This window comes from Protopterus annectens, chromosome 3.part0, assembly GCF_019279795.1.
Source record: "Protopterus annectens isolate FY-2018-M chromosome 3.part0, PAN1.0, whole genome shotgun sequence".
NCBI classification, from domain to species: Eukaryota; Metazoa; Chordata; order Ceratodontiformes; family Protopteridae; genus Protopterus; species Protopterus annectens.
The window spans coordinates 747,642,651-747,669,041 of NC_056731.1; the positions used below are offsets into that span (position 1 = coordinate 747,642,651).

At 38.6% G+C, this 26,391-nt stretch overlaps 1 protein-coding gene across 1 annotated transcript; it reads right to left on the reverse strand.

Annotated features, from left to right (window-relative positions):
- Positions 1-3,841: 3,841 nt before the first annotated feature.
- On the reverse strand, positions 3,842-21,066 carry LOC122796537 (C-C motif chemokine 4-like). Its single transcript, XM_044065097.1, has 3 exons — positions 20,784-21,066; positions 14,277-14,391; positions 3,842-5,066 (listed from the first exon to the last, which is right to left on the reverse strand). The coding sequence occupies exons 1-3, from the start codon at positions 20,857-20,859 to the stop codon at positions 4,943-4,945; spliced, it is 315 nt and encodes a 104-aa protein (XP_043921032.1). The 5' UTR covers positions 20,860-21,066; the 3' UTR covers positions 3,842-4,942.
- Positions 21,067-26,391: the final 5,325 nt, after the last annotated feature.

The following is a 26,391-nucleotide window of genomic DNA, read 5'->3' on the forward strand; positions in this document are numbered from 1 at the left end:
ATCCTTGAATCTTGTTTGCAGACCTTGAGTTGAGTAAACTATTTACCAATTTTCTACATTTTTAGCTTTTCTAGTTAGGTGGTTTTGCATATTGTATTAAGTGATAATGTTGCTAGATTGCAGATTAATGTAATAAACTGCTTAGGTTTGTGTTACGTATTTTGTAATGATTATGATAAATTTCTGCATGTTTGAAAGAATAATAAAATCTTAAGTTCTAAATGGCAGTTAGGAGCTGCTTGCTTCATATAGCATTGTCACTAATATTTTCTGAAAACAGTCACCAACTATATAGTATGGCTATCTAGATAGTCAGATACCCATACAACTTGGACCCTGACATTAGGAATACATTTGGAATCATCATAATGTGTTTATTTACCAATGCTTTCTTATTTCTCTGAGCTGACTCTGTCTTCTCTGTTTCCACTACTTTCCCTTTCCTTTTCATTCCGTCATTCCATTATGGCTGCTCTTAATTAATGCTTGTTCCCTACAAAGTTTATGTCGATTATGTCAAGCTACTCTTGTACTCTACATCCCAATCTATAAATTAGTAAACATAGCCACGGCTGTGCTCTAGAATACCAAATGACAATGAGAGTGACACAAAGGACGTCCCATTATGCTGAGTCAGATCTGATTTCTCTAGCTATTCCACAATGGTCCCTTTATTGTCATATCAAGGATGTCACTGTCTATAGCCATGAGTTCTGGAAAACCTTTCTCCTCCTTCCTGTATGTTCACAACTTTAACTACCGAAGGCACCAGCAAGCCCAAAGCAATGGCTTAGAAAGAACCCTCAAATAATTTTACTTTTTTTACAACAAAAACTAAATCTGGGATAACAGTTAGGTGAATGTGCCTGCTACACTATTCTTTTATCACTGACTTTATGCCCACTACACTATGATTTTATTATACAGAAATGTGTTATATTAAAATATGTGCTTAAGTTATCTGGTATATATGACGTGTGTATGCGCACATGTGTGTGATAGTTATAACTGCTTGGTTAGCTTAAACTCTCAATGGAGCTTAATGGAGTCTACAGATTGTACTGTTTCTATAAGGGAGTCTCAGCCAAGAAAACTTCATCGCTAATGAAATACCAGTTTTGACAGTGTTCTTATATAGATATGTATGTTTTGTGTGTGTGTGTGTGTGTGTGTGTGTGTGTGTGTGTGTGTGTGTGTGTGTGTGTGTGTGTGTGTATATATATATATATATATATATATATATATATATATATATATATATATATATGTATGGGATCACTTCTAAATCCCAAAAACTGACAATACCGAAGACCGGATTCCCAAGACCAGATACCCGAAAGATGAGAAGAAAGGAAAACCAGAAGCGCAAATTTCAAAATTGTGAAGTACAGAGATGTTGAAGTAGTGCTTCTGGTGTTGCGGTTTGTGAATGAATAGGTGGAAGGTCAGGTAAGTATCTATGTTTGATTGTGTTGGTTAGGGGCTTTAGTGTGTGTCTACGTGTGTTGTGACTGTGATATGTGTGTGTGTGTGTGTGTGTGTGTGTGTGAGGGGAATGTAGGTGTGTGGTGGTGTTTTTGTGTGTTTGTCTGTATAGTGCGACCCTGGCATTAGAATATTTAAGTAGGGGGTGCCGGGGGGGGCTTGCCCCTTGCTTTTATGTAGTGTAGGCTTGTGTGTTTGTGTTTTGGGTGAAGGTGTGTGTATGCGTATGTGTGTGTTATATGTTTAGTGTAGTGTTTGGGATTTTAAATTTCGCGCTTCTGGTCTTCCCATCTTTTCATCTTTCAGGTATCTGGTCTCGGGATTCCAGTCTTCGGTATTGTAAGTATTCGGGATTACTAGTGATCCTATCTATCACGCAAAATATAATGTGTAAATTGCTGTATATTTTGCTTATTGCTGTTCATAGGTTGGTACTAGGCTATCGGCCCTAGGGCCTATACAAGCCTAGCCATAACAATTCCCTGGCTGTTTCTTCCCACTGTATTTACTTCCCTGGATCCCTGTCTAGAAGGGCAACTGACGTGCTCCCCGGGGTGAAATTCCTATCTCCCATCCAGTCATCAAGGTTCCTTTTTCTAGAGGGCCAAAGAGGTGTCCTGCTTGACATGTGTGGGCAGTCTATTCCAGTGTCTGGGGAGTCTCTGGGTCAGGAACCTATCCCTCCAACATGTTTTGTTCATTGTGATGACAAGGTTTAGACCCTGGAATGTGTGTCTCTGAGGGATTGGGATTTCTTTAAGTGTAGCATGTCCAACAGCTCTGGGTTTGACATGGCCTTGTATGTTAAGCAGAGATCACCTCTGAGTAGATGATATGTGACAGAGTATAGGTGGAGTTTTTTTAGATGGTCAGCATAGGGCATCTGCTTTAGGCCTGTGATTCTTTTATTGAGGTATTTCTGCGGCCTTTCCAGTTGTTTCAGATGTCTTGAGAGGTACATACCAAATGGGGCATTGTATTCTATAATGGGTCTAATGAGGGATGAGTACAGTGGGACAATGACCTCCTTTTTTCTGGATGAAAAGCCCTTAGTGATGAGGTGTGCCACAAACAAGGATTTCCTGACTATTGTGGCGATATGGTTAGCGAAGGTGAGACCACTGTCCATCTGTGTCTCCAAGTCTCTTATCACACTTTCGGTGTTTAGTGTACTGCCACCTATGTGGTAATTCATGGGTACATGTTTTTACCCAAAGGGGATAACTATACATTTCTTGGCATTGAGATTGAGCCCATGGCTCTGGCACCAAGCATCTGTTTCTGTAAGGCCTTTTTGTAGAATATCCACATAATTTGTGGATTCAATAATGGCCCCCAGTTTGTAGTCATCTGCAAAGTTTGTTAGCCAGAGTCCCTTAGTGTTGGCATGTACTTCATAGAAGTAGATGCCAAACAAGACCAGTCCCAGGACTGAACCCTGAGGTACTCCACTTGTTCGACTGTCTTTTGCACATGCAATTAGGTTTTGGTTCTTAAAGGGACAGTTTGGCACTGTCATTTTATCTGCTCAGTAAAATAAATAAAATAAAGAAAAAAATAATCTTAGTAATGCATCTTACTACATGTTGTATCATTTTAATAAGATGCATCTTATACTACTTCACACTGCTGCAGGCACATTTGCTTAATGGCTTAAATATATTTTTAAACTCATAAATAAAAGAAAAATAAACTAAAAATATAAAAACAAACACTCAGTATCTATGCAGGGAGACAACATTAACAGTGATATTCTATAGCTTTGAGGATATGCATCATCTGCAGATAAGCAACAAAGTAGCTCAGATAATCTGGTACTGTAGGTAACATAATGTAGATAGGCAGGTTCAATGAAGTACATTACATAAAACACAACTCATAAGGTTTTTATGACATTTTGAAACACTTAATTCTGTTTATCATTCTCCGTCCTTAGCCAGGTCTGATCAGATTACCATCATTTTTGAGGACATGCCTCTGTGTCATATGTATTATGGAAACTGAATCATACCTTGCTGTTATGTGTTTGTAGTTCTTTTGTTGTGGGACTAGTTTCTCAAAGGACCATAACTACTACACAAGAATAAAGATGGCAGATTCATGTATTAAGACATTCTGATATATCAATGAGTGTTATGTAATAGATATGCAAAGTACAAAGAAAATATTGTCTGCTTCTACTTTTAGGATGCTGGGAAATATAAGCATTCATGTTGTCTCCCTTATGATAGCTGAAACCAGAGGAGATTCTGAAGTTTGATCCCAAACAGGACAAAAAATACTCCCATTTCATAGCACTTGGCAGCACCAGATACATACACTCATCCCCCAAAACAAAAAAGAAAATGACGGAGGCTTTCTGGCTTAAAAAAAAAGTTTATTTATGAAAACATCCAAATGGTATTTTTTACTGTTATTACTAGCTGCCCTATCCATGTCATAAAACTGCATTTCGTATACAGCTGATTAAAGTGACTGCATTTACTCACATTGGCATATCAAACTATATATAAATTGTAAAAACTTGGATAATATAAATATGATAGAAAAATATAAAAAAAAACCCAATATAAAATAAGGAAAGCAGAGAACTCATGAAAGATGCATGAAAATCTGGTAAAATACAACACACACACATGGTTGGAGTACAGAGTGGCATAAGAACATACTAGTTGTCAGATGAGAAGAGGGAGGTACTAAACAGTGGGACAAGACTGCATGTTTTTGACTTTTTCACTATTACCCTTATTACAATTTCATCCTTCTTTTGAACGTGTTGGAATTGGCTAAACCCCTATTAGCTATATGTGTGGCGGCTGTCTGGTTGATAAGAAATTAATAAAACATCATGGGTACACTGACAACCACAAACATGTTCTGTAGTATGCAATGGTTTAAGTGAAGTAATTTCTCATTAGTCTTTCAGTTAACAAGAATTTTCTGAAAAGAATAAAAAATCATGTTGAGTTATTCTTATATGTGAATAGTTTCTGTAGTCATTTCAGGAGTGGGTTTGAGTAAAATGCAACAAAAATGGATGGTACAGAATTACTTGATATCAGACTGTGCTGCATTTTAATGTATGTCATTCGAACTAAAACTGGGTGTAACACACTGGGTCACTAAACAAGAAGGCTGCCACAATGTTGTCAAAAACACAGCAGACGTATCTTCATGCAAGCAGAGTAGGTCTAACATCTTGGGAAGCAAACTTCTTCCATGTAACCATATAAGAAGAGGGATAATTTGAAAGTCACTTTTGCTCAAGCATCCCATGCCAGTGTATTTTTATTATGATGAGAATGATGCATATTAAAAGGAAAGTTTTGTTGAGCTCAAGGTTTGAATCCTTTGACAGACAACACTATAATAATATAATGGCATTCCTAGCATAAAGCACTTTGAAGCACAAAGTTTTTGTTTTTCAATGAGTCGGCTTTCTCCATTATTTATGAAGTTATGTTGTTGCAGTTTTCCTTTTTTTTTGCACTGCTTTCTTCTCATCTAAGGCTTTCATCGCAGTTTGAACCCATTTTTCCTCTGGATCCGCACATACCTCGTTGCCTTTTTGTGTCACTAGTCTGTTAAGATAAAACAGGATTAGCACATTTCTACAGAAGCATAGCCATATATGTAATACTTGCTTTTTAAATGTATGGTAAAAAATAAAATAAAAAAACAATGATCTCAGACCACATACAATTCCTTTTATTAACACAAGATCTAGTAACATACTTGAGCTCAGTTGTTCAGCTTATCTGGTAACATTCATGACCTCAGCTATTCAGCTTAGGTACCATAGATCACTTGACAGATTTTTTTTTTTTGACATACATAACATGTTTAAGATGTTCTGTTTATGTGGAAAACCGTAACCAAGCTGTTTTGAAGACTCAGGCCATTTCTGTTAGATGTATTCATGTAGTCTGACTGCCTATCTGTCTTACTTGTGTGGCAAATCTTGACTAAACTACATTTTTATTTAGCAGGTGCATGTTAGCTTACTCTGGCTTTTTCATTTACAATGGAAGTTATGTCTCATTTGACTTGTCTGCTTTACTTGTAATGTAATGGTTTACTTAAGATATGCTTGTTTGCCTGGAATGCTTTAAGTTACTCATGTCACAGCATCTTGATTTTGGTGAATTAGAAAGGTTGTGGATCCTCCTCAAGATATAATTAGAAGGCAGCTAATATTCAGATAGTGGATGGCCTAACTCACAAGATAAAAACACCACTGCTGCCCACAGCCTGACTCACAAGAACAAAACACCACCGCTGCCTACAGTCTGACTCACAAGAACAAAGCACCACCGCTGCTCACAGCTTAACTCACAAGAACAAAACACCACCACTGCCTGCAGCCTGACTCACAAGAACAGAACACCACTGCTGCCCACAGCCTGATTCACAAGAACAAAGCACCACTGCTGCCCACACAACTCTCTCATTGATGAGGTGTATCAACTTGCTCTTATATCCTTTAATAGCTTCTCCTATGAATGATCAGTGCATGTTTGTTGGTAAAATTGTTCCTCAAACACAACTGATTGAAGACAAATTTCCCCTATAACCCATCTCATAATATTATATTAAGCATTTAATAACACACTTCTGCTTTCGTTGTAGTAAACATTTTTACAGTGGGCAGACAAGCCCTGCTACTTTTCTCATGTACAGAGCAATCCCCTACACACCTACAGACAGCTATCAGACAATTGTGGGGAAAAGGAGAAATGCCTTATTAAACTATACAGTGTTCTTGCCCAAACAGCAGTCTTGTTGTGTTTAAGAACAACACTTCAATGTGCAACAAAGGCTGATTTTGTCTAGTGTATTCAGGCAGTTAGATCCCAATCAATTGGTCATTAATCACCTGCAGGGTAAGATCTTTAATAACAGGAGGAGGAGGAGTGATATCCTTTTTGTTGCTCAAGAATACTTACATATTGTGAAGTCAGACTGCCTGTGTGTCATACTTTTGTGGCAAATCTTGCCCTTTTCTGGCATAATATTTAAAAAAACAATTTCTGAATAATTCTACTGCATCACCTTAGCTTTTCATGTGTCTATGTACAACAAAAATGTTGCTGTTTAAATGATTGCCACTTTACAGATGGCTATGTATTCCAGCATGGTGAGGGGTGGACATCAAAACCTACTCTATGACCTGGTAAGCCGTACTCCTATGTTGATAAAGTACAATTTATATGTAATTATATGAGGTAGTGCCATCTGTGCCATGAAGAGTAGGGTAGTGTATGTGTAACATATGCCAGCATAGCTAGCTGGAGTGTTGTAAAGAATTTTATGTCATTTGACTATTACACTGATTTGTACAGATGCTTGTGTTACAAATGTGTTTGTTAGGTTGCTTGTGTTAAACATGCATCAACAATGGGTCCTACTGGATGGGAAATAGATATACATGCATGTCAGACAGTATTATTATAACTGATTAAATGTATATTTTTTTAACAGAGAATTCAGAAAGGGAAGAGGTTAATCTCAGTCTAGCTAATTTTGAAAAATAGGTTGAAAATTAAATGGGTTGGTTTAGCCTGTAAAGATTTTATTTTTCAGGTCTGATTGCACCCAGAGACAAAAAATGTCTAGGAAAACCAGGGCTAGGAATTTTACTGTATTGTCCTTGGGGTGAACTAATTGCTACCTTGGAAGGGTGGAATTTTTTGAAATTGTTTTATAGCTTTCGGATGCTGCAACATATCTAAGCAAAGCTCGGGACATGTATTGTACCAGAGTAAGGTGAACAGATATGATGTCATTCTATAAGCAGCAATTAAATAATTTTTTGATTAGTGAGAGATATGATGGAATTCTCACAGCAGCTCTTTGTTCTTCAGAACCTGACAGGATAAATCTCACATAGATATCTCACACAACCTCACACCTCATCTTGCCTTGCTGTAGAGTAAGCAACAATACACATCATCTTGCCTTGCTGTAGTAAGTAATTTAACTATGGAACAGTCATTCTTTAATCAGTCAGGAAAATATAGCGAGATTAGTTAAGTATTGTTTTTCTGCATCTGTGTGAATATATGCAGCTGTGTTCTTTTGTATATCTCCTGTGATTCAAACTCTGGTGGTTATTGTGACTAGATATTCAGTATTTTCATTTTTTCCATTTTATTGTTTATTATTAAATATTTCTATACCTTTCATTATGGCTGGTCTTTTAGAGAATACTTTTACCATCTTAAGAGTATGTATGCTTATTTTAGTGACACTGTGGCTGTTCCTGAAAGCCTTGCTGCTTTGGTCATACTCTACCATTTGTATTAGTATTCATTTTACTCAGTATAATTGGATAGTCTTGTAAGAGCCTTAAAGTAGCTGCCTAGTGGCAACATAATTACCTTAGAGTCTGGCCAGAGGGGGCACAGCTGGTAAATCTGTGCCAGCCATTCCCAGGCATCTGTGTGTGTGAAAATCAAATATCCAAGTGTGTGTGTCAGCTCCTTGGAACAGGGACGAGAGCTCCAAAGTGGTCAGTGTGGAGTCTTGTTTGGTGCCTGGAGAGAGAGAGAGAGAAGAGAGAGAAAATCCAGCCCCAGGTCTGGAGTGTACTCCCTGCGTGCTGTTAAGGGAAATTATGCTTGGTGGAGAGAGCTGCATCTGAAAATACTGTGTGTATCCATCTTTGTTCCTAGTGTCCATCCCTCACCGGTGTCAGTGGTGAGGATTAAGGCTACTTGATTACTGGCCTGGAATAGGGGACTGTCACATTATACATGAATGTATAAGCCAAATTCTGGGCTTAGGATCCATTTAGCTAAATAACCATCTGACAGATGTTCTTATACAAGATTCTAACTAAGCTGCAGCCTTTGTAGAGCACCAGAGGGTTTGCCACTCCTCCTTTAGTGTGTCATGGGAAGGCACAAGCGTACAAAAATGGGAAGAGCTAATGAAAATGAAATCACACCTTTGCTGGTGTGAAAGAGACAAGTGAACCTGACAAATTCAAAAGAAATGAGTGATGTTTATGAGGAAGCCTATGAGCCCATGCAAGCAATAAATGAAGAGTTAAAACATGGACAAAGATTGTGGCATGGATTTGATGATGAAAACTCAAATGAAGTCATTAAAGCAATATTTTGTAGGAAATACTAATGTTATCCCAAATCTGAAAAATACTGTCTGTGGTAAAAAAGGAAAGCCTTTAGGGTTTGTACATAGTTACCTGTGGCACCTGCTGCACAGAATACGCTTTGTATCACATCATCACTAAAGGAAAAATTATTTATACAAAGGTACAATTCAAGACAGGCAATTTTCTCTTCTGATGTGCTTTGCCTCCTCAGCATACCTCTCAACTGTGCAGATTTTCACATAATTTCCAGATGTTTGCCTCATATTTTTGCTCTGTTTTTTATAAAATTGAGATTTTCTAGCAAATCATGGAAGAATTAAGTCAGAAAATAATGACAGGTGTTTGTGTTTCAGACTTCATACCCTTCAGAAAATTCATGCTAATGCAAAACCTGCTATTCTATCTGCTTTCCAAGTTTGTAAGAGCAATATTTAAAAATTGTCCCTATTTTGGGCCCTTTGTCCCCACATTATTTATGCTTTGTCGAGATTTCTTTCTCTAAGAGGTTGAGAGGTATGGTCCTCAGACTCAGTAAGGTATGTAGAAGTAAAAACAAGATCATGCCATAGTGAAATAAAAGCATATAAAACTAGCTTCCTGACTTTAATAAATGTAATTGCTGAAGTCTTGTGAGAAGTATGCATTCTATAAAGTTTTAAAGTCTGTCATTACAGTTGGCAATAAGATTAACCCTGGAGTCCTTGGTTGGATTCCCAGGGGTTTCTTTAAAGTTGTATTTGTGCCTAGTGAATTTTATATGGTGAATAAATGAATAAACAAATTAAGTGAAACAGATTTATTTATGCAGTTTTCAAATACCGCACTCTCTGCAAAATGAAGGTGCAGATTTAAAACACTGTAGCATTTTCATGGCATGATTCCCTCCCAAAATTAGTCCCAGGTGGTGGCAACAGGATTGCAAGCAATTCATGCTTTGCAGCAGCATGTCAAACACCCCATGTATGAAGCAACATTTCTGTTATAGTTAGTGTCAAATGCTTGCACTGAAAAATACCCTTAGCCTGATTGGCTTACCAGGTGGACAAATTAAAAACATAGATGAAGAAGAGCATCCCAGATACTACCAGATTCTGTTCCATCATGGTATTGTTACAAAGGAGGCAAGAAAACAAATGGGACATTTCAAAGACCTGAAGCTGAAAAAGTACCAAACTCTTCACTCTCTCAGAGGCTTTTAGCTATTTACTGGTGACAATGCAAGGAAATAATAGCAAAAGAATCACTTCGTGTAAATCTCAAAATGCCTCATTTAAACACAAAGAGATATGTCCTTGATAAATTAGTACAATTGTAAATTATGCCTCAATATTGCCAGCATTAGAGAAGTTTGAAATGAATCTGGAGGTGATGTGGGCCTAATAAGATCAATTCCAGCAGAACACTGAACAAACAGAGATTTATTTGGTCTCTTACATTAGATTTTGACTGATTATTAGCAGATTATTAATCAAAAGTATGCAGGATGGCACAAAATCCTCAATTCTTTATTGTAAAACTGACCATGAATCATGCTGACAGTTGTTGTCCGGGTGGCCTAATGGAGTCCTAGACTACATATCATATATGCTCCAATTATTTAAATTCTAACTTTATGTTTGTGACTAATCCAATAATAGGTCTGCTAATCTTCTCTTTTGATTGTTTCTAAAAGATCCTCTTAAAGTGACATTTTATGTATATGTTATTGTGATGATTATTAAACAATACATCTGAATGCTGTCTGGTCCATACTTTATTGATTTACGTTTAGATTTGATTTTCAAACAACTAAAGCCATGGATAAAGCACTATTCTTAAGGGACTGTCTTAATAATTTTGCTCCTGAAGTATGTCTTAGCAACACAGAAGAATATCCTTACTACCTTGGACACATGTTGGTTAAGGCCAGTTTACTGTCTATATGTGTTCCTAGTGGGTCAACTCTTGTGGACATTTTACTGATGACTTAGTTTCCTGGGGTGGATGACTTCCCAAAAGGTACTGTAATGTATTTCTTTGCACTGAGTTGTAAGCCATGGCTTTGGCACTAGTCATTTGTCTGTTACACCCTCTTGTAAGATGTTAGTGTCTTGGACAGATTCTATGATTGCTCCCAGTTTGCAATCATCTGCAAACTTACTCAATCATAGGCCTTTGACATGAGCCTTGACTTCTGAGAAGTAGATAATAAAGAGGACTGGGCCCAGCACAGAGCTTTGAGGGACTCCACTGGTGACTGGCCTCTTTGAAGAGGTGGTCTCAGCAATCCTAACTTCCTGGATCCTATATGTGAGCCAACTGGCTATCCAGCATGCTATATGGGGGGGGGGGGGGTTATGCCTAATTCAATACGTTTGTTAACAATGCCAGAGTGGGGTATTGTATCAAGTACTATAACCAGGTCATGGTAGGTAGTATGCCCTTGTTTTACCCTCATCCATTGCCTTGGTGACCTTCTCAAAGAAGTCCACCAGATTCAGTAGGCATGAACGTCCTTTGAAAAAGCCATACTGGGATGGATACAGAGTCCGAAGGTCTCCTATCTCTTTGCTGATCATTTTCATGATAATTCTTTCCATGGCTTTGAATATAAGACTATTCAGTCTAATGGGTTTGTAGTTTCCAGGATTTGTTGATGTTCTATCGTTATGAAGAGGGATAACTGTTGTGGTTCTCCATTCTTGTGGCATGAAGCCTCTTTTAAGACTATAGTTAAATAGTAACTCCTGTGGCCCTGATAGGTCATGTTTTGTACTATTCAGGAGGCATCCTGGAATATTATCAGTGCCCACTGGGCTGTTTTCTTGGCCTTAGCGAGCTCAGCCAGGGCATGCTATCTATTTATAGTTGGATGGTTTATGTTTGAAGGCATTTCTTGGGAGGTGGCTTGGGTGATTGGGGGGAGGGGTAAAGTTGGAAATGAATTTGTCAGCCAGCAGATTCACTATTATCTCCTGGCTCAGTGAATGTGGCACCATTAACCCCAGTTCAGCACACTGCTGTGTGCTACTTTTGAGGTTTCTGATATAGCTGAAGAAGGCCATGTGGTTGGTTTTGCCTTGGAGGCTATCTTGATCTCAAAATTGAATTTATTAGACTTAATTAGCCCTCTTAGCTGGCTGTTTATTTTGATTCCTGATTTTAGCCATGATTTTATTTTTACTTTTGTTGTATAACCTGTTTAATTTGGGATGCCACCAAGATGGTTTGTTTTTGTAGTTAGTTTTGGGCTTACTTCTGGTAGGTACAACAGCCTCTATCCAGCCACTGATATGGTTGTACAGAGTATCTGTGAACAATTCCGCATAGGCTGCTGTGTTTTCTGGATTTGTAGGGCATTGAATTTTGATAAGCTATCACTTAATAACATTTTTTTTCCTTGGAATAGTTCCAAACTGTTACTGGATTTACCGGGGATACTGAGCTGACTTTGATTTCGAAGGAGACAGCTTTATGCTCACACCTTACCAAGGAGGACATGATACTGGAGGTGATGCAGTATTCTTCATTGTCTGAGAGAAGGAGGTCCAGTATATTGGAACATCTGTTGAATGTATGCACAAACTGGTTAATGGTGTTTGTATTTACAAATTCTAGGAATCTCTGTGTCTGCAGATTTGGGCCATGTTGGATTTCTAGTCTACAGAAGGATAAAGTCCTCCATAAATAAGTTGTTAGGTTGAATGGTGAGTGTCTCCAATAGGTTTAAGTATGTGCTATGAGTTTCATGAGACATAGTTGGTGACCTGCAGTTGGCTAGGATATGGTATGGGTTTTATCTGTGGTGGCTTGCAAGTGGAGAGCCACCAGTGCATCATCCTGTTTGACCAACCTAGAGGTATGCTTGTTATTGATGTATGTCAAGACACCTCCACCTTTAGTCTCTGTCTGTGGTCTAAAAGTGTGAAAGGCACTGAAACCTTGCACTGCCGGGGTACTATGTGCTACTTTAAACCATGTCTCAGTAGCTGCACAGATCTTAGTAGATGTATGGGGGTTCTTTCCAACAGGAAACTTCAAACACCTAATGCATAATTTGATAGTCTTTCAAACCAGAACTAGATGCTTTTGAACTTTTTCTTACCAAATGATTCATTTGGGCATCTGATTATATTGTCTAAGTACCAATATATGTACATCTGCTGATGTTTATCTCAGGTAAGAGAGTGCAAAGGATAGTCTGTATATAGATCAGATCCTTAGTTTGGGATGATATGGAAGGGCTTTTTCCTTTGGGAATGAAAATGAACAGAGGTGGTATTTTCTGATGTACAGAGAATTGTGGTTTGTGTGTTGTATGTCTGTGAGTGCTCGGATATTTGGCTGAATGATAAATCTTTTTGGTATTTTTTTGTTCTAGCCATATTCTTTTTATCTTTGAGTCAGTTGTGTTCATCTATTTATGCACTTCTGACAGGGTTACCTGACAGGTGTCCAATAGATGTGCATGATTAATTAGTTTATATAAGCCTACCTTAGCAATTTGGCTTGCTGCTAAATCTGCTACCCTGCTGCTGCTAGGATTTGGATGAAGCATGTGAGTTTTGAATTAACAGGGACCTCTAAGTCTTTCTTCCTTTACTATCCTGAGATGCTGGTTAACAAAGAGCTACCTTGCTATGCTTGGGACTGTTATGGCCCACATGGATGAAAAAGGAATTTTGCATAACTGAGTGACATTCCCAGCAGGAATAATGACAGACAAGCTAATTCTGCAATTATTCTGACTAATTAGAGCCAGATACCACACTGCTGCAGTCATGGTTATATCACAATGCTGTTCTATTAGTGGTACCTGAGGCAACTTATACATAAATATATAGGGAAGGACAAGACAGAAGCTGGAAGCATTTCATTGTTGCACAGTACACTTTCAGGAGTACTTTCTGAAAGACATGATGACACTCAGAAGGGCATTTATTGCCAGTATCACTGGCTGCCTCTTTGAATAAAAGTGTTTGATGGAAGGCAAAATCCAAATCATTTGTAAGGTTGTAGTATCTTGAGTAATCAAAGGTTAATTCTAGTTGATATATTATGTTTCAGAGTTCTGTAAAATTACATATAATTAGCATTCGGCATGAGTTGGTTTTGAATTCTCGTTACACAATGAACGTCATGGTATACTGTGCGGCAAATTTGTTTCAAAGGTATTAATGAATACAGGCTGCTTTATCTACTGCCTTTGTCTCTCGGAGACCAGGTTACTTATTAAAGCTTTTAAATCATTTAAGTTGTTTGAACTACTAACAGAAGTGGCTTATTATTTGGTGAAAATGTCCACAAGATAGGGTGCTCAGCATTTGCATCAACAAGACGAGGAAGGGGGAAAAACAAATAGGAACTGGTGGTGCTTTTCATTTTATGTAATCATCCAGCCTTGACAGGAATACTTCAAAACAGTAAAAAGTGCAAAACTGTTTTTGTTTCAAATAAGATTGCACATTAAGACATAAAAAGGTTATATTTCTCTGTATGAAGCTAAAAAAATACAATTTGTAGCTGATACATATTACTGCTTTTCCTTGGTTGTTTTCACAAGGAGCACTCCTGTTTCACAAATCCATATTTTAACTACTGTTGCCTATTCTACACTGATGACAAATGTCCTTTATATTTGTACAGAATATATTGACAGTACCACATACCTGTCATACCAGGAATAAATACTTACATGATAGCTGGCAATGGACATTTTCTGCTTGTGTTCTTGTAGTCAGCTATGAGGTTTCTGGGAAGATGTTTATTGGTATGCATGAAGCAGCACTCAGTTGGAGAATCAAGAGATGCTATAAAAAAGATGCATTAAAACATGTTATTTTCACCCAAAGCAGCTCTGCATAGATACTGTGGACATTTAAGTGAATGAGGTAATTCATCCGATATCACTTTCACTGTTCTTTTTATTCTTTATAAATGCTTCACAACCCTCCCCACTAATGGCAGGGGACTTATTGCATTGCCTGTTCATGTCAGTTTGCCATTTCTGACCTTATGATAGCTGGAGGTCTGAGATTTCATGTGCTCTTCATTTGAGGTGTGGAAGTAAGATAAGAAAGGCCCTTCAATCCTCTTTCTTCAAACTATATGTTTGTACCTAGTCTCTAACAGTCATGGCAGAGCAGACCACCTTTTCCCTTTCGCCCTCAATGTGAATAGCAGTGCAGTACACCTTAATATTTAGGGTCTGCCTTCCTGAACACAAACTAGTATTGTCTGGGTATCATAGCCTTTGTTTTAAGATTTGCTTCATGTCATTCATATATCCATGGTTTGAAGTCAGTGTCCACTGACCCTGGAAACTATTAGGGTCCATCCCAACACTCTCATACTAGCTGACTTCAACTATCTCTCCATCAACTGGGAAAACTACTCATGCACCAGTACACTAGCCCAACGCTTCCTGGAATTCATCAATTCCAATGCCCTGGACCAGCTCATTCTTAACCCCACTAGAAGAAGCAACATTCTTAATCTAGTTATTACTAATATTGGCAACCATTGCTCTACACCAATAGTCAATTCCTCCCTGGTTAGATCCAACCACTAACTAATCACCATGGAAATCCACATCTCACCCACATGCCCCGCAAAGGAAAACACCATATAAAACTTCTCCAAAGCTGACTCTGGGCTCTTAAAAACAGAGGTGGCTAACTTCACGGCACTCATGTCAATGGAAACTAGATGCATGACTGCCGAATCATACACCAATGCACTGTACGAACACATACATAAATGGATGCAACTAACCATACCCAACAGAACCAAGACGTTCTCCTCCAAAAAAAGGAAGCAATCTGGTGGTCCCCTGCCATTAATAAACTCTACAACAAAAGGAAGAAACTGTTGCAGAAAAAGGTGAAGTCCCAAGACTGGAAAAACTCTCCTATTATCCTCAACAAAAAGATGAGATCCCTCATCAAAACCTCTAAAGCCGGGTCTGTATTAGAACATCTAAGTTTCAAAACTTCAAATGTTCTAATATTGAACCCTATTCAGCGAAAGCTGAAAATATCGAAGCAACAAAAAACAAATTTTTTCCTAGGGAAAGAATTCGGTTACCTGTTTCTGTTGCTTCGGTAATTTCAGCGCTGTGGTGGAAAGTTACGGGTCGGGTTCAGGTAAGTGTGCGATTGAGTGCAGGTTTGGGTTAGGGTGCAGGTTAGGTATGTGTGCGATTGTGTGGATGTGAGGGTTAGGGCGGGGTAGTTGAGTTAGGGTTAGGGCGCGGGTGAGGTGAGTGTGTGATAGTGACGGACCTTAGGGTTAGGGTTTGGGTTAAGGTAAGTGGATAGTTAGTGGTGTGTGTATAGTTTAGTGTAGGGTTAGGTGTAAGATTTTAGGTGTATGTATGTGGATTGCTGTTTGTTTGGTGTGCTTGTGTTGTGTGTATGTGTTTTGGAACATCAAATTTTTTCTCTAGGAAAAAATTTGCTGTACTGTATGTTCGATGTTTTCAGCTTTCACTGAATAGGGTTCCATATTAGAACATTCAAAGTTTTGAAACTTCGATGTTCTAATATAGACCCCTAAAGCCAGCTATGAAGGCAGAATTGCAGCAGATACTGAAAACAACCACAGAGCCTTCTATAGTTATATCAAGAATCTCCATGGTAATACCCAGGTTTGCTCTGAGTTACTGCACAATGGTACCTCCTATACTGAGTCAACAGATATTGTGAACATACTGGCCGACAGATTCAGTGCCAACTTTACCCCCCCCCCAAAGGACAAATCACAACACCGGAGGAATGCCAGGCACCCAGCATTACTGCAGCACAGGTTAAAGCTGCATTGTCCAAGGCCAAGAATACAGCTTCCATGGGACCCGACAATATCCCGGGATGTGTTCTACATGAACTACAAAGTGAACTGGCACCACATATATGTGCCCTGTTCAATCACAGCTTCACCTCAGGCTTTGCCCCTACCAAATGGCGCACTGCTACAGTCATCCCTCTTCATAAAGGGGGAGCGACTACAGCCCCTGGGAATTATCGAACCATTAGCCTGATGAGGCTGATATGTAAGGCTATGGAGCCCATCATCATGGACCTATTTAATAAGGATATATGGAATCTCTAAACTCTAGATCCCATGCAATTTGGTTTTATGAAAGGTAGATCATGCCTGTTCAACCTGGTTGACTTCTTTGAGTCAGTTACCAGAGCTGTGGGATGAGGGAAAGGCAGTTCATACAGCCTACCTCAATCTGGCCAAGGCCTTTGATACCATTTCCCACTCAGGAATTATTGATAAACTTACCAAACTAGGCATCAACCCTTATATCACTAGGTGGGTTGCAAACTGGCTCACAGACAGAACCTACATTGTGTAAGTAGTGGACTCCAACTCAGACTGCTGAACAATCACAAGTGGAGTACCACAGGGATCAGTCCTGGGTCCTCTCCTGTTTGACATCTACTTCTCAAAAGTCCAGGCCAACATGGAGGGCTTCTGGCGGACCAAGTTCGCAGATGACTGCAAGCTGGGAGTCATTATTAACTCCCCAAGTGATGTAGATATCCTACAGAAAGGCCACACTGAGACCAGTGACTGCTGTTGAAACCATGGCCTTAAGCTTAATGCCAAAAATGCATCATCATCTCCTTTGGGAAAAACTCAGTTCCCACTAATTACCACATCGATGGGAGTGCACTGAACACTGAAGGCATTATAAGAGATATGGGGACACAGTTTGAGAGCAACTTCTCCTTCAACCACCACATTGCCACTGTGGTCAGAAAGTCCTTCTATGTGGCACATCTCATTACCAAGGGTTTTGCATCAAGGAAGAAAGAGATCATCATCTCTCTCTATTCTTTCCTCATTAGGCCAGTCATTGAGTATAGTGCCCCATTTGGCATATACCTCACTAGACACATGTAACAGCTGTAAAGGCCACAAAAGTACTAACAAAGAGGATCCTAGGCCTTAAACATATCCTACATGGACAGACTCAAAACCCCCCAGCTATTCTTTATCTCATATCATCTACTAAGAGGTGATCTCTGCTTGACTTACAAAGCCATGTCTGACCCATCTGTTAGAAATGCTACATCTAAAGAAATCCCAATCCCTCCACACCACACACTCCAGAGACCTCAACCTTATTACCACAATCAACAGAACATGCCGGAGGGACAGGTTCATAACCCAGGGACTGCCCATGCTCTGGAATAGACTTCCCATACATGTCAAGCAGAGCACCTCACTGGCCCTCTTCAAGAGAAATCTTGATGAGTGGATGGAAATAGAAAGTTCACCCTGGGGATCACTCATGTGACTCTACTTGATAGAGACACTGGGAACTAATGTTGGGTGACACAATGCCAGAGCACTTCTATGGGCTAGGCTTGTAAAGGCTCCAGAGCCATTAGGCTAGTACATACCTATGAACCTCTAAACTAGTGCTCTTGATATGGAAGAAGGACATGCACATATTACTGTGACTCTGCATACCAATGGGCAAGTTCTCTGCTACCTGACCTTACAGAAGGCTTATTGCCCTTCAGAAAATGCAGGAACTTTTCTAAAAGTGACCATCCTTTGTCAGAATACATATCTCATGTACAGTAGAGCTTGGTCATGACTGCTGCAGTAATAGTGGTGACAATGGATGGAGCACAACTTGGGGTGTCCTGGTCCATATTTAAATTCTCTGAACACGAGGGAAACTAGTAAGTATATTCAAGGAAATTACACATGGCAATTAAACAAGAGCATACATAGCTTATTAGTGGCATGCACAAAGTCATCCTATGCAGAGAAGCTTTAATAAATAGCATGGTAGTGATTGTTTATTATGAGCTACACTGTTAACGACATTTTATACTACTGCTACTGCATTTGTAAGAAGAGACACTACTAAAAGTGAATAGAAGTAAAATGCTTTTAGATGTGTTTGTGTAGTACACATTCCAGATGTAAATATGCCCTAGTATAAGATCTAAAGTTGACGTGACTGTGTATATTCCAGCAGTCAACATGCCCTTGTATGATACAAAATCTAAAGGTGAGGTGCTGGTTTACTGCTATACTCAAGCTGTATCTTACTGGTAACTTGCTGTATTATACTTGCATCTATGACATTACAATTGTTTGCTATACATGGTTGTTGCCCAGTAATAACTTAACATTTATGCATATTAAAATGTAATCTGTTCATGCACAATTATCCACTGAGTCGATTTCATTATATTTGTAAGCTGATCGCATCATTGTTGCCAATCAGTATAGTGTTAATGAAAAGTTGTCTGCTGATTCACATGCATAAAAAGCAATAATTAATGCAGTGGTATTTTTGGTATATGTGGGCTAAACAGCACAGACACAGAAGTATGCTCCTAGTCAACAGAAACTAATCTGAATTAGGCTGTTTTCACCTAGACCCCTTAGTTCATATATTAGACAGCTCATATGTAGGTGTTTCAGTTTTTAAATCATTGAATAATGATAGGTTATTTTAGCCCTTCCAGTAAACCCTTACAAGTAGCATTTCAGAGCAAAATCTACTAGATGAGAAAAATATGCAATAAAAGGCTATTTAAAGTAAAAAACATGCATGCTGTATAATAAAAGAATCTTGTCAGATAGGCTACATGTGATAGGGGTGGTTTGCCCAGAACCGCTTTCTTAATTATTTAAAGACATCAATTCCAGTTCAAAATTCTGTATGTCTATGTATCCTATATATATATATGTGCTCAGTTAAATATGGTGTATTTGTATATATATTAGTTCAGCTGTATACTGACTATAACTTTTTTTAAAAGCTTCTTTCCCCAAGCCACCACTGAAAAGGGATCCCCAAACCAGACAGATTTTACCAGTAAACAAAAGGAGGCAAACACAATGAAAAAATAAAAGATCAAAACTCCTGGAGAAGAGTGAATCTTGAAAATCACTCTTCTCCTATAAACTTCACACACACACACACACACACACACACACACACACACACACACACACACACACACACACACACACACACACAGGGACACACATGGTTTACAAAGGTAAGGGCACCAATTTAGCTTGTAGCATACAGCCTTCCTCAACCACATAATGCACAGATTATATAATCTCTGTCAACAAATCAAACTACATCTACAGTCATTCCCTTTCTTAAGAGGAATGTTGTTTCTGTTTCTTTTACATCTTAGTGAATCAGGTTATCTTCTGTACTTGTTGGCATTAGAGAGAGTGACCCAGCCATTCGCCACTCTTTGATGTGTTTCTTCTCATTTTTTTAATGTGTAGCCAATTTCATTTCAGTGATAGACCTCTTCTAGTTATATCATTCTTTCAAATAAACAAATAATTAAAATAAATTGTGTCTTTTGAAATAAAATGCAAATGAACTTGATTAAAAGTAGGAAAACAGTGCAATAATGTGTAAAGGCAGAGAAAATAAAAAGAAACCTATAAAGAAAGTAATGTTCATCAAAGTGTAGCAATGCAGTGAGTAGAAGGAAAAAGTGAATGGATATACAGAAAATTACTATCATACTGTGGCAGCTTTTTCTGATGTACCAAAAAGCTATGCACCTACACCTGGTTCTGTTTCAAGGAAGCTCAGATCTTGCATACAGAACTAAATGTTCTTGGCTACTAAAACATAATTGTTCATATGGCATAAAAAGAAGAAAATGTTGCAGATAGCAATATTCTTATAAAGAGCTAACAAAATGATTTTTGAGATATATGTTTGAAACAATCCCAACATTTTCAGATCTGGTCAAGGAAAATGGAGCAGGAAATAAAGGGAGAAAGACTACCTCTTGGATTGATTTTACAAATCAAAGCATCAGTTTTATGTGCTTGATCTCTAAGAGTATGACTTGTATTTACAACCAGCGTCATCAGCTCAGATCAGCTTTAACTGTTAAGACCCAACTTCTTTTCAATGAATACCCCTTTATACAAGTGCCTCTCAGGAGTGTGGATCAAACTCGAAGATTATTATCTTTCAAAAGCTGCTGTCAGAAAAATAGAGTTACTATGTTAAAGGGGACTGACTGAAATGTTTTTTCAATATCTATAAGACTAAATTTGTTTTTTTTTTTGATGAACTACAACAAATTCACATACCAAGTCAATAAACACTACTCAGGAAATACAGCCTTGTAAAAAATTTTTTTGTAGTGCAGGAGAAAGAAGTATTTTTAGTGCTTACCTGGAGCTGCAAGAGTCTCTGAACAGTATATAGCTATCATAAGAGCCACAACCAATAATGTAATCATCTTCATCATCTTGTCTTCTCTGATGATATACTGATTTGCAGTTTACTAAAATATTCTTCAAAATGTTCTGTAATGCAAATACTGCATGTCTTGTTTCTGTTTCTATTTATAAGAAAAACTCTGTGGTTCCCGAGGATATGGCAGTGTGCAGGAAGTTTTGCTATGGTTATATTTAAAATAAAAAAGCACCAATTTGGGCAGATAGAGATCCAGAGAGAGATAGAGACAGCAAGAGAAAGAGAGAGAGACAGAGAGAGAGAGAAAGAGAGCAAGAAAATGATATTAGATAACAAGCAATGTCAATGATAAACGGAGGATGACAGCAATCGGGGAAATCCACATTTATTCCCCATGGTTAATCACTTTTATTATACGAGTAGTGACAACCAGGACTAAATGAATATGTTATTTTTCTGTCTGTGACTAACTCATATTAAGATCAGATGCTATTTTTATGTAATTTTCATTCCTTCCCTCCACACCTTTCACTTTGCTTACTCATGCTCAAAACACGGCAACCATATTAAATGTCTCTGTTGTCTGTATTTCTAATGGGTTGCCAATTACATCATTTAGAGGTATTCATATAAGAATATTTGTACAATTTGCTTGCTAAACTAACATTTTTCAAAGGGTATTGGCTGGTAATTTACCACATTACATACCTCTCAACCTCTTAGCACAAAAAATATGTACAAAGCCTAAAATAATGGGGACAAAGGCCCAAAAATAGGGACAGATTTTAAATATTGCTCTTACAGACTTAGAAAGTTGCTAAAATGACAGTGTTTTTCTTAGCATCCATTTCTGAAGGAAAACTAGGAGCGTTATACAGAAATAAGCAATTTCTCACCAAAGCAGCAAAGATTTCAGTAGCAAATTCCCACCTTATCTCCACCGTACTTTATGCCTGTCCAATATATACCAACCTAAGGCAATGCGATCTAAACAAGCTAGAGACCTGTTACAACAAAATTGCCAAATTCGCCACAGGGGCATCCTACCGTAGTCACCACTGTCTCTCACTTGCTGAACTGGGCTGGCTTGAACTCCCTCACCTCCTTCAATGGTATCAACTCTCACTCGCCCACAAACTAGTAAACCATCCACTAAATGTCCCATCCCTCCAGAATCTACTCCAACCCTATCGCACCACCAGACCACTAAGATCCAGCAACAAAAATCACTTGCAGATCACTAAAGCCAATAACTCTGCTGGTGAAGCACTATTCTCTTGCACCATAGCCAAATTATGGAACTCCCTCCCACCCACAATTACCTCCGTATCATCATGCACCCACTTCAAAACTTTACTAAAAGCGTACCTAAAAACATGCTGGCTATGCCCCTGCAAATCCCATGCTAAAATCACCCACCCCATCCAACCACTACCTTTCTTTCCACTCCATTAATTACCTTGATTATAGCAAGCTCAGATGCTCATAAGCCTAGTACATATTATACAGCAGGAACTTCTTATTGTAACATTTGTTAATGTCTGTTATGTACTTCACAGATAAAGATTCTAGTTGTCTACTGATGTACTATGTTCTTCATCTGTAAATATGTTGTAAGTAATTGCTATGTTATATTGTTAATCGCTATGTAATCCAATGTAACTACTGTCTGTTTATTTTAAGTGTGGAGCTTTTCTCCCCAGGCCTCCACTGAAAATGGACCTATGTCCAGTCGGACACTCCCGGTCAACAAATGTAAATAAATAAAATAAATAAATAAATGAAGTCTGAAACTCAAATGTGTGACGATACTTAGTTATTCTGATCCTCAGTGATTTGCCAGAAAACCATAAATTTTATGAGGAAGCCAAACATATTAGGCAATAATATGGACATTCTCAAAAATCTGGACAGTTGAGAGGTATGCCACATTATCCCAGATGAACTGCAACTCCTCTAAAACAGTGACATTTTTATGGGATACAGTATACATACATTCATTTTAAGTGAAATGAATAGGAGCTAACTACTACTTAGATACTTAATTTTTTTATTGTTCTCACCATTTTGATTAGAAATGCTATAGTGTCTAGGAAAATTACTATTCTTTCAGAAAGTCCTCACACCTCAGTTCTTAGTTTTGCTATAGTAAAAGTATAGCCCTTAAAATATTTTCTCTCCTCGTATACACGTTTTATACTGTTAGTATGTTTGCTGCATATTAGAGACTGATTTGTCAAGGCACTGTAAGATAAACTGAATTACACTTGCTTTGATTCAGCATTGAGAATTGAATAATGAAAGTTTAGAAGCATGAATAAAAAACTCTAACTAAAGGTTCCAGACCTATTTTGAGTGGTTAAATTCTTGAACAATTTAAAACGTTTCAGATGGTAAGACATATCAGGAAAGACAGATCATTAGTGGTCACTGTGCAAAGTGAAAATTCAGTAATTTTAAGTTAAATCAATGCAAGATAAATTTATCTTTCATAAAATGCATTGACTTGACAGGGCCACTATGGGCAAATGATGAAAAAACATATATATATTTTTTTATCTTTCCATGAATTACTGCACTTCCCCAAGCTGCCTACAGCAAAATAAGTACTCATTCCTAATTTTATTTATTTTTTTTTTATTCTCGTCTGCCCTCATGGGGGTAGACACCTGATACCTATACAAAGCCAAATCTGTCCAATAATGCACTATGAGACCTCAGATTGTGAGAAAAAGTAACTCTATCATTTGTTTTCAGAAAACAATTCCATTCACTTACAGTGGAACATAGCATGCATTTTCATCTATCCATTTTTTCTGTACTATCTGGAAAACAAACTGATTGTCCAGTAGTCCAGAAAACATTGTAGAAACACTGGTATTCTGTTTAAAAAAAAAACAGGCTACTGGATTTTGTTAAATCAACAGACTTACTGTGCTTTTTTACAAAAAGCATAGTAAATCTGCAGGAAAAAAAGCATCACGAATAGAAAAGAGTGTGTTCTGCCTCGGCTGATGTGGCAATGGCATCACGGAATGGGTGGAAAGTGGATTGGGCATGGACAGAGTTGTGGGAGGTACGAGGGATATGGCCTAAGTCCAGTTTTAGACACAATGAAAGGTGGCAACCCTAATGGAACACCTAAAACAAAACTGCAAAGTTTAAGGGTCTGCAGATCATGAGTCATTGACTGGTCTGCACTGAGTTTTATAAATGTTGTTGCTACTGATGTACTACACATTCTTTGAAAGAAGCTTGTAAAAGTGTCAACAAATTGCTGAGATAAAAAGACTTTTTACAAAGAGCAGTTATCCAAGTTTCAGTTTCTGGCTAAGTTACTCCTCCCATCTACCCTTCTTCAACTAGCTCAGGTCTCACATTTCCAGCTTGGCTAGCTTCAACTAATTAATCAACTTTGCATGACAACAGACATTAAACAAATCACATCCTGGTGTGCCACTAAAACTGTTCTCTCATATGTCTCTTCACTTCTGAATTTAAATGTATTCCAACTGCTCACTTAGATGTTCATCATGTTTCACTGTTGCAGTCATTACATTTGGGTAATCTGCTGGCAGGTTGCCCTCAGTTGGCCTGATTAACAAAGTCTTGGGTCCTGCGTTGGTTGCTGTCCCTTCTTCCATGACGTCAGGTTGTCAGGGGTATAAAACATGCAGCCAACGCCATTACATCAGTCTTTCTTGCTGCGTGGCGCCCGAAGTAGAAGCAGTTCGCAAGTGCCGGTCGGTCGACTCCTGAAATTTTCATTTTTGAGTTTTAGAACCAAAGTCTTCAACTAAAAGCTAAGTACTCCGTTGGGGAAACTTTTTCTTGCTCCTTACCAATGTCAGTAAAAGTTAATAATTGTATTACTTGTGGGAAGAAAATACCTCATAAGGATTTTCATTTGTACTGTATTCCTTGCCTAGGCCCTGACCACGACGTACCTTGCTGTCGGTTTTGTGCTTTATTTAATCAGCGCACTATCCGTCGTCGGTACATTTTTGCTTCACAATATTTCGGTTCTCGGTTTAATTATCCAAAAATGACATCGGTTAGCCATCCAACTTCCGGAATACTGAAAAAACATAAAGAAAAAGATAGAGACAGGACGTTGAGGTCCAAAATTGCCGACGACGCTTCTCCTAAGCCAGTCACCAGTTCGCCGGTACTCAGTGAGGCGCTTTTGCAGCCCCTGATACCCGCAACTTCTGATTCGTAGGCCTCTAATGAGACCCATTCGGAGTCCGGTATGCCATGAGATACTTAACATATGGAACACGTGGATATCTCTACCTTGGATGGGTCTGGAGCCGCTGAGCAGGCACCAGCTTCTGAGGGTGTATTCAGGCCTACAGACTTGCATATTAAACTGACTCCAACTTCAGTGCTAAGGCCTAAATTTTGATCTATGTCTAAAAAACTGACGCCCAACCCACATGTTTAGGCCCCTATGCCTAAAAAACAAATGATCAAAATGGCTGAAGATTTAATTACTCTAATCAGGGGTAGAAACCCCCCCACTCCAAGAGGCCTAGGATTGAGTTTGACTATGAATCTTCTGAACAGGACTCTGCTTCTTCTGACTCTTCTAATTATCTGGATTTGTCCATACCTATTTATGAGGACTCTAATGCAGAGGATTCCATTCCCTCAGCTTCTCCGCCTGAGGATTTCTCTTTTGGGGAAACTTTACATACCTTAAAGGAGCATTTCCACTGGGAAAGTCAGGATTTCTCTGAATCCAAAAAGAGGCTGAGGGATTTCCTTCTTCTTCCTCAGTATAGGACGTTGGCTATACCTCCTGTACTAGATGTTGTTGATAATGTGTTTTCGGAATCCAGTATGGCCCCGATTCCTTGCCTCCAGCCCCTAGCAAACCAGACAGGTAATACAGGGTTCCTGAGTCCCAAAAATTCCTTTTCAAAAATTCTGTTGCGGACCCTGAAACCATTTCTCAGGGGCCCAAGGACATTAAGGCTTCTACTGCAAAAAATCCTACCCCTTCTGATAGAGACTCCAGGGCGCTGGATGGATGGGGTAAAAAGGTTTATACTTCTGCAACCTTAGCAATCAGGGCTTTAAACTGTCAATTTCATATGCTAAAATATCAACAGCATATCATGGGACTGTTTAAACAGAAAATTATGTTGATTTCTGACTGTGTAGAATAAAGATTTGCAGGATTTATTGCATTCAGCTGAACAAGTTGGCAAGCGTACTTTGCAATGTGGTTTTGATTCTTTAGAGGCCTCTTGTAGGGCTGCTGTTACTGGGTCTGTGCTTAGAAGGAATGCTTGGCTTAAGGAACAATCTCTGCCTGATCATGTTAAAGCAAAACTTTTGGATGCTCCTTTACAGCAGGACCGCCTATTTGGCAATAAGGCTGAAGAAGTTCTAAAAAATATGGAAGATAAAGCTAAATCTATGCAAACTGTGAAAGATTTCTTACAAGTACAGCCTCCTAGATTTAGTAGGCATTGGTCTACTAAGAACCGGTCCTTTCCAGCTTCCTCCAGAGCCACTGCGGCCAAGCCCAGACATTCCAAAAGCACCAAATTTCAGTCCCAAGGGACTTTCAAAA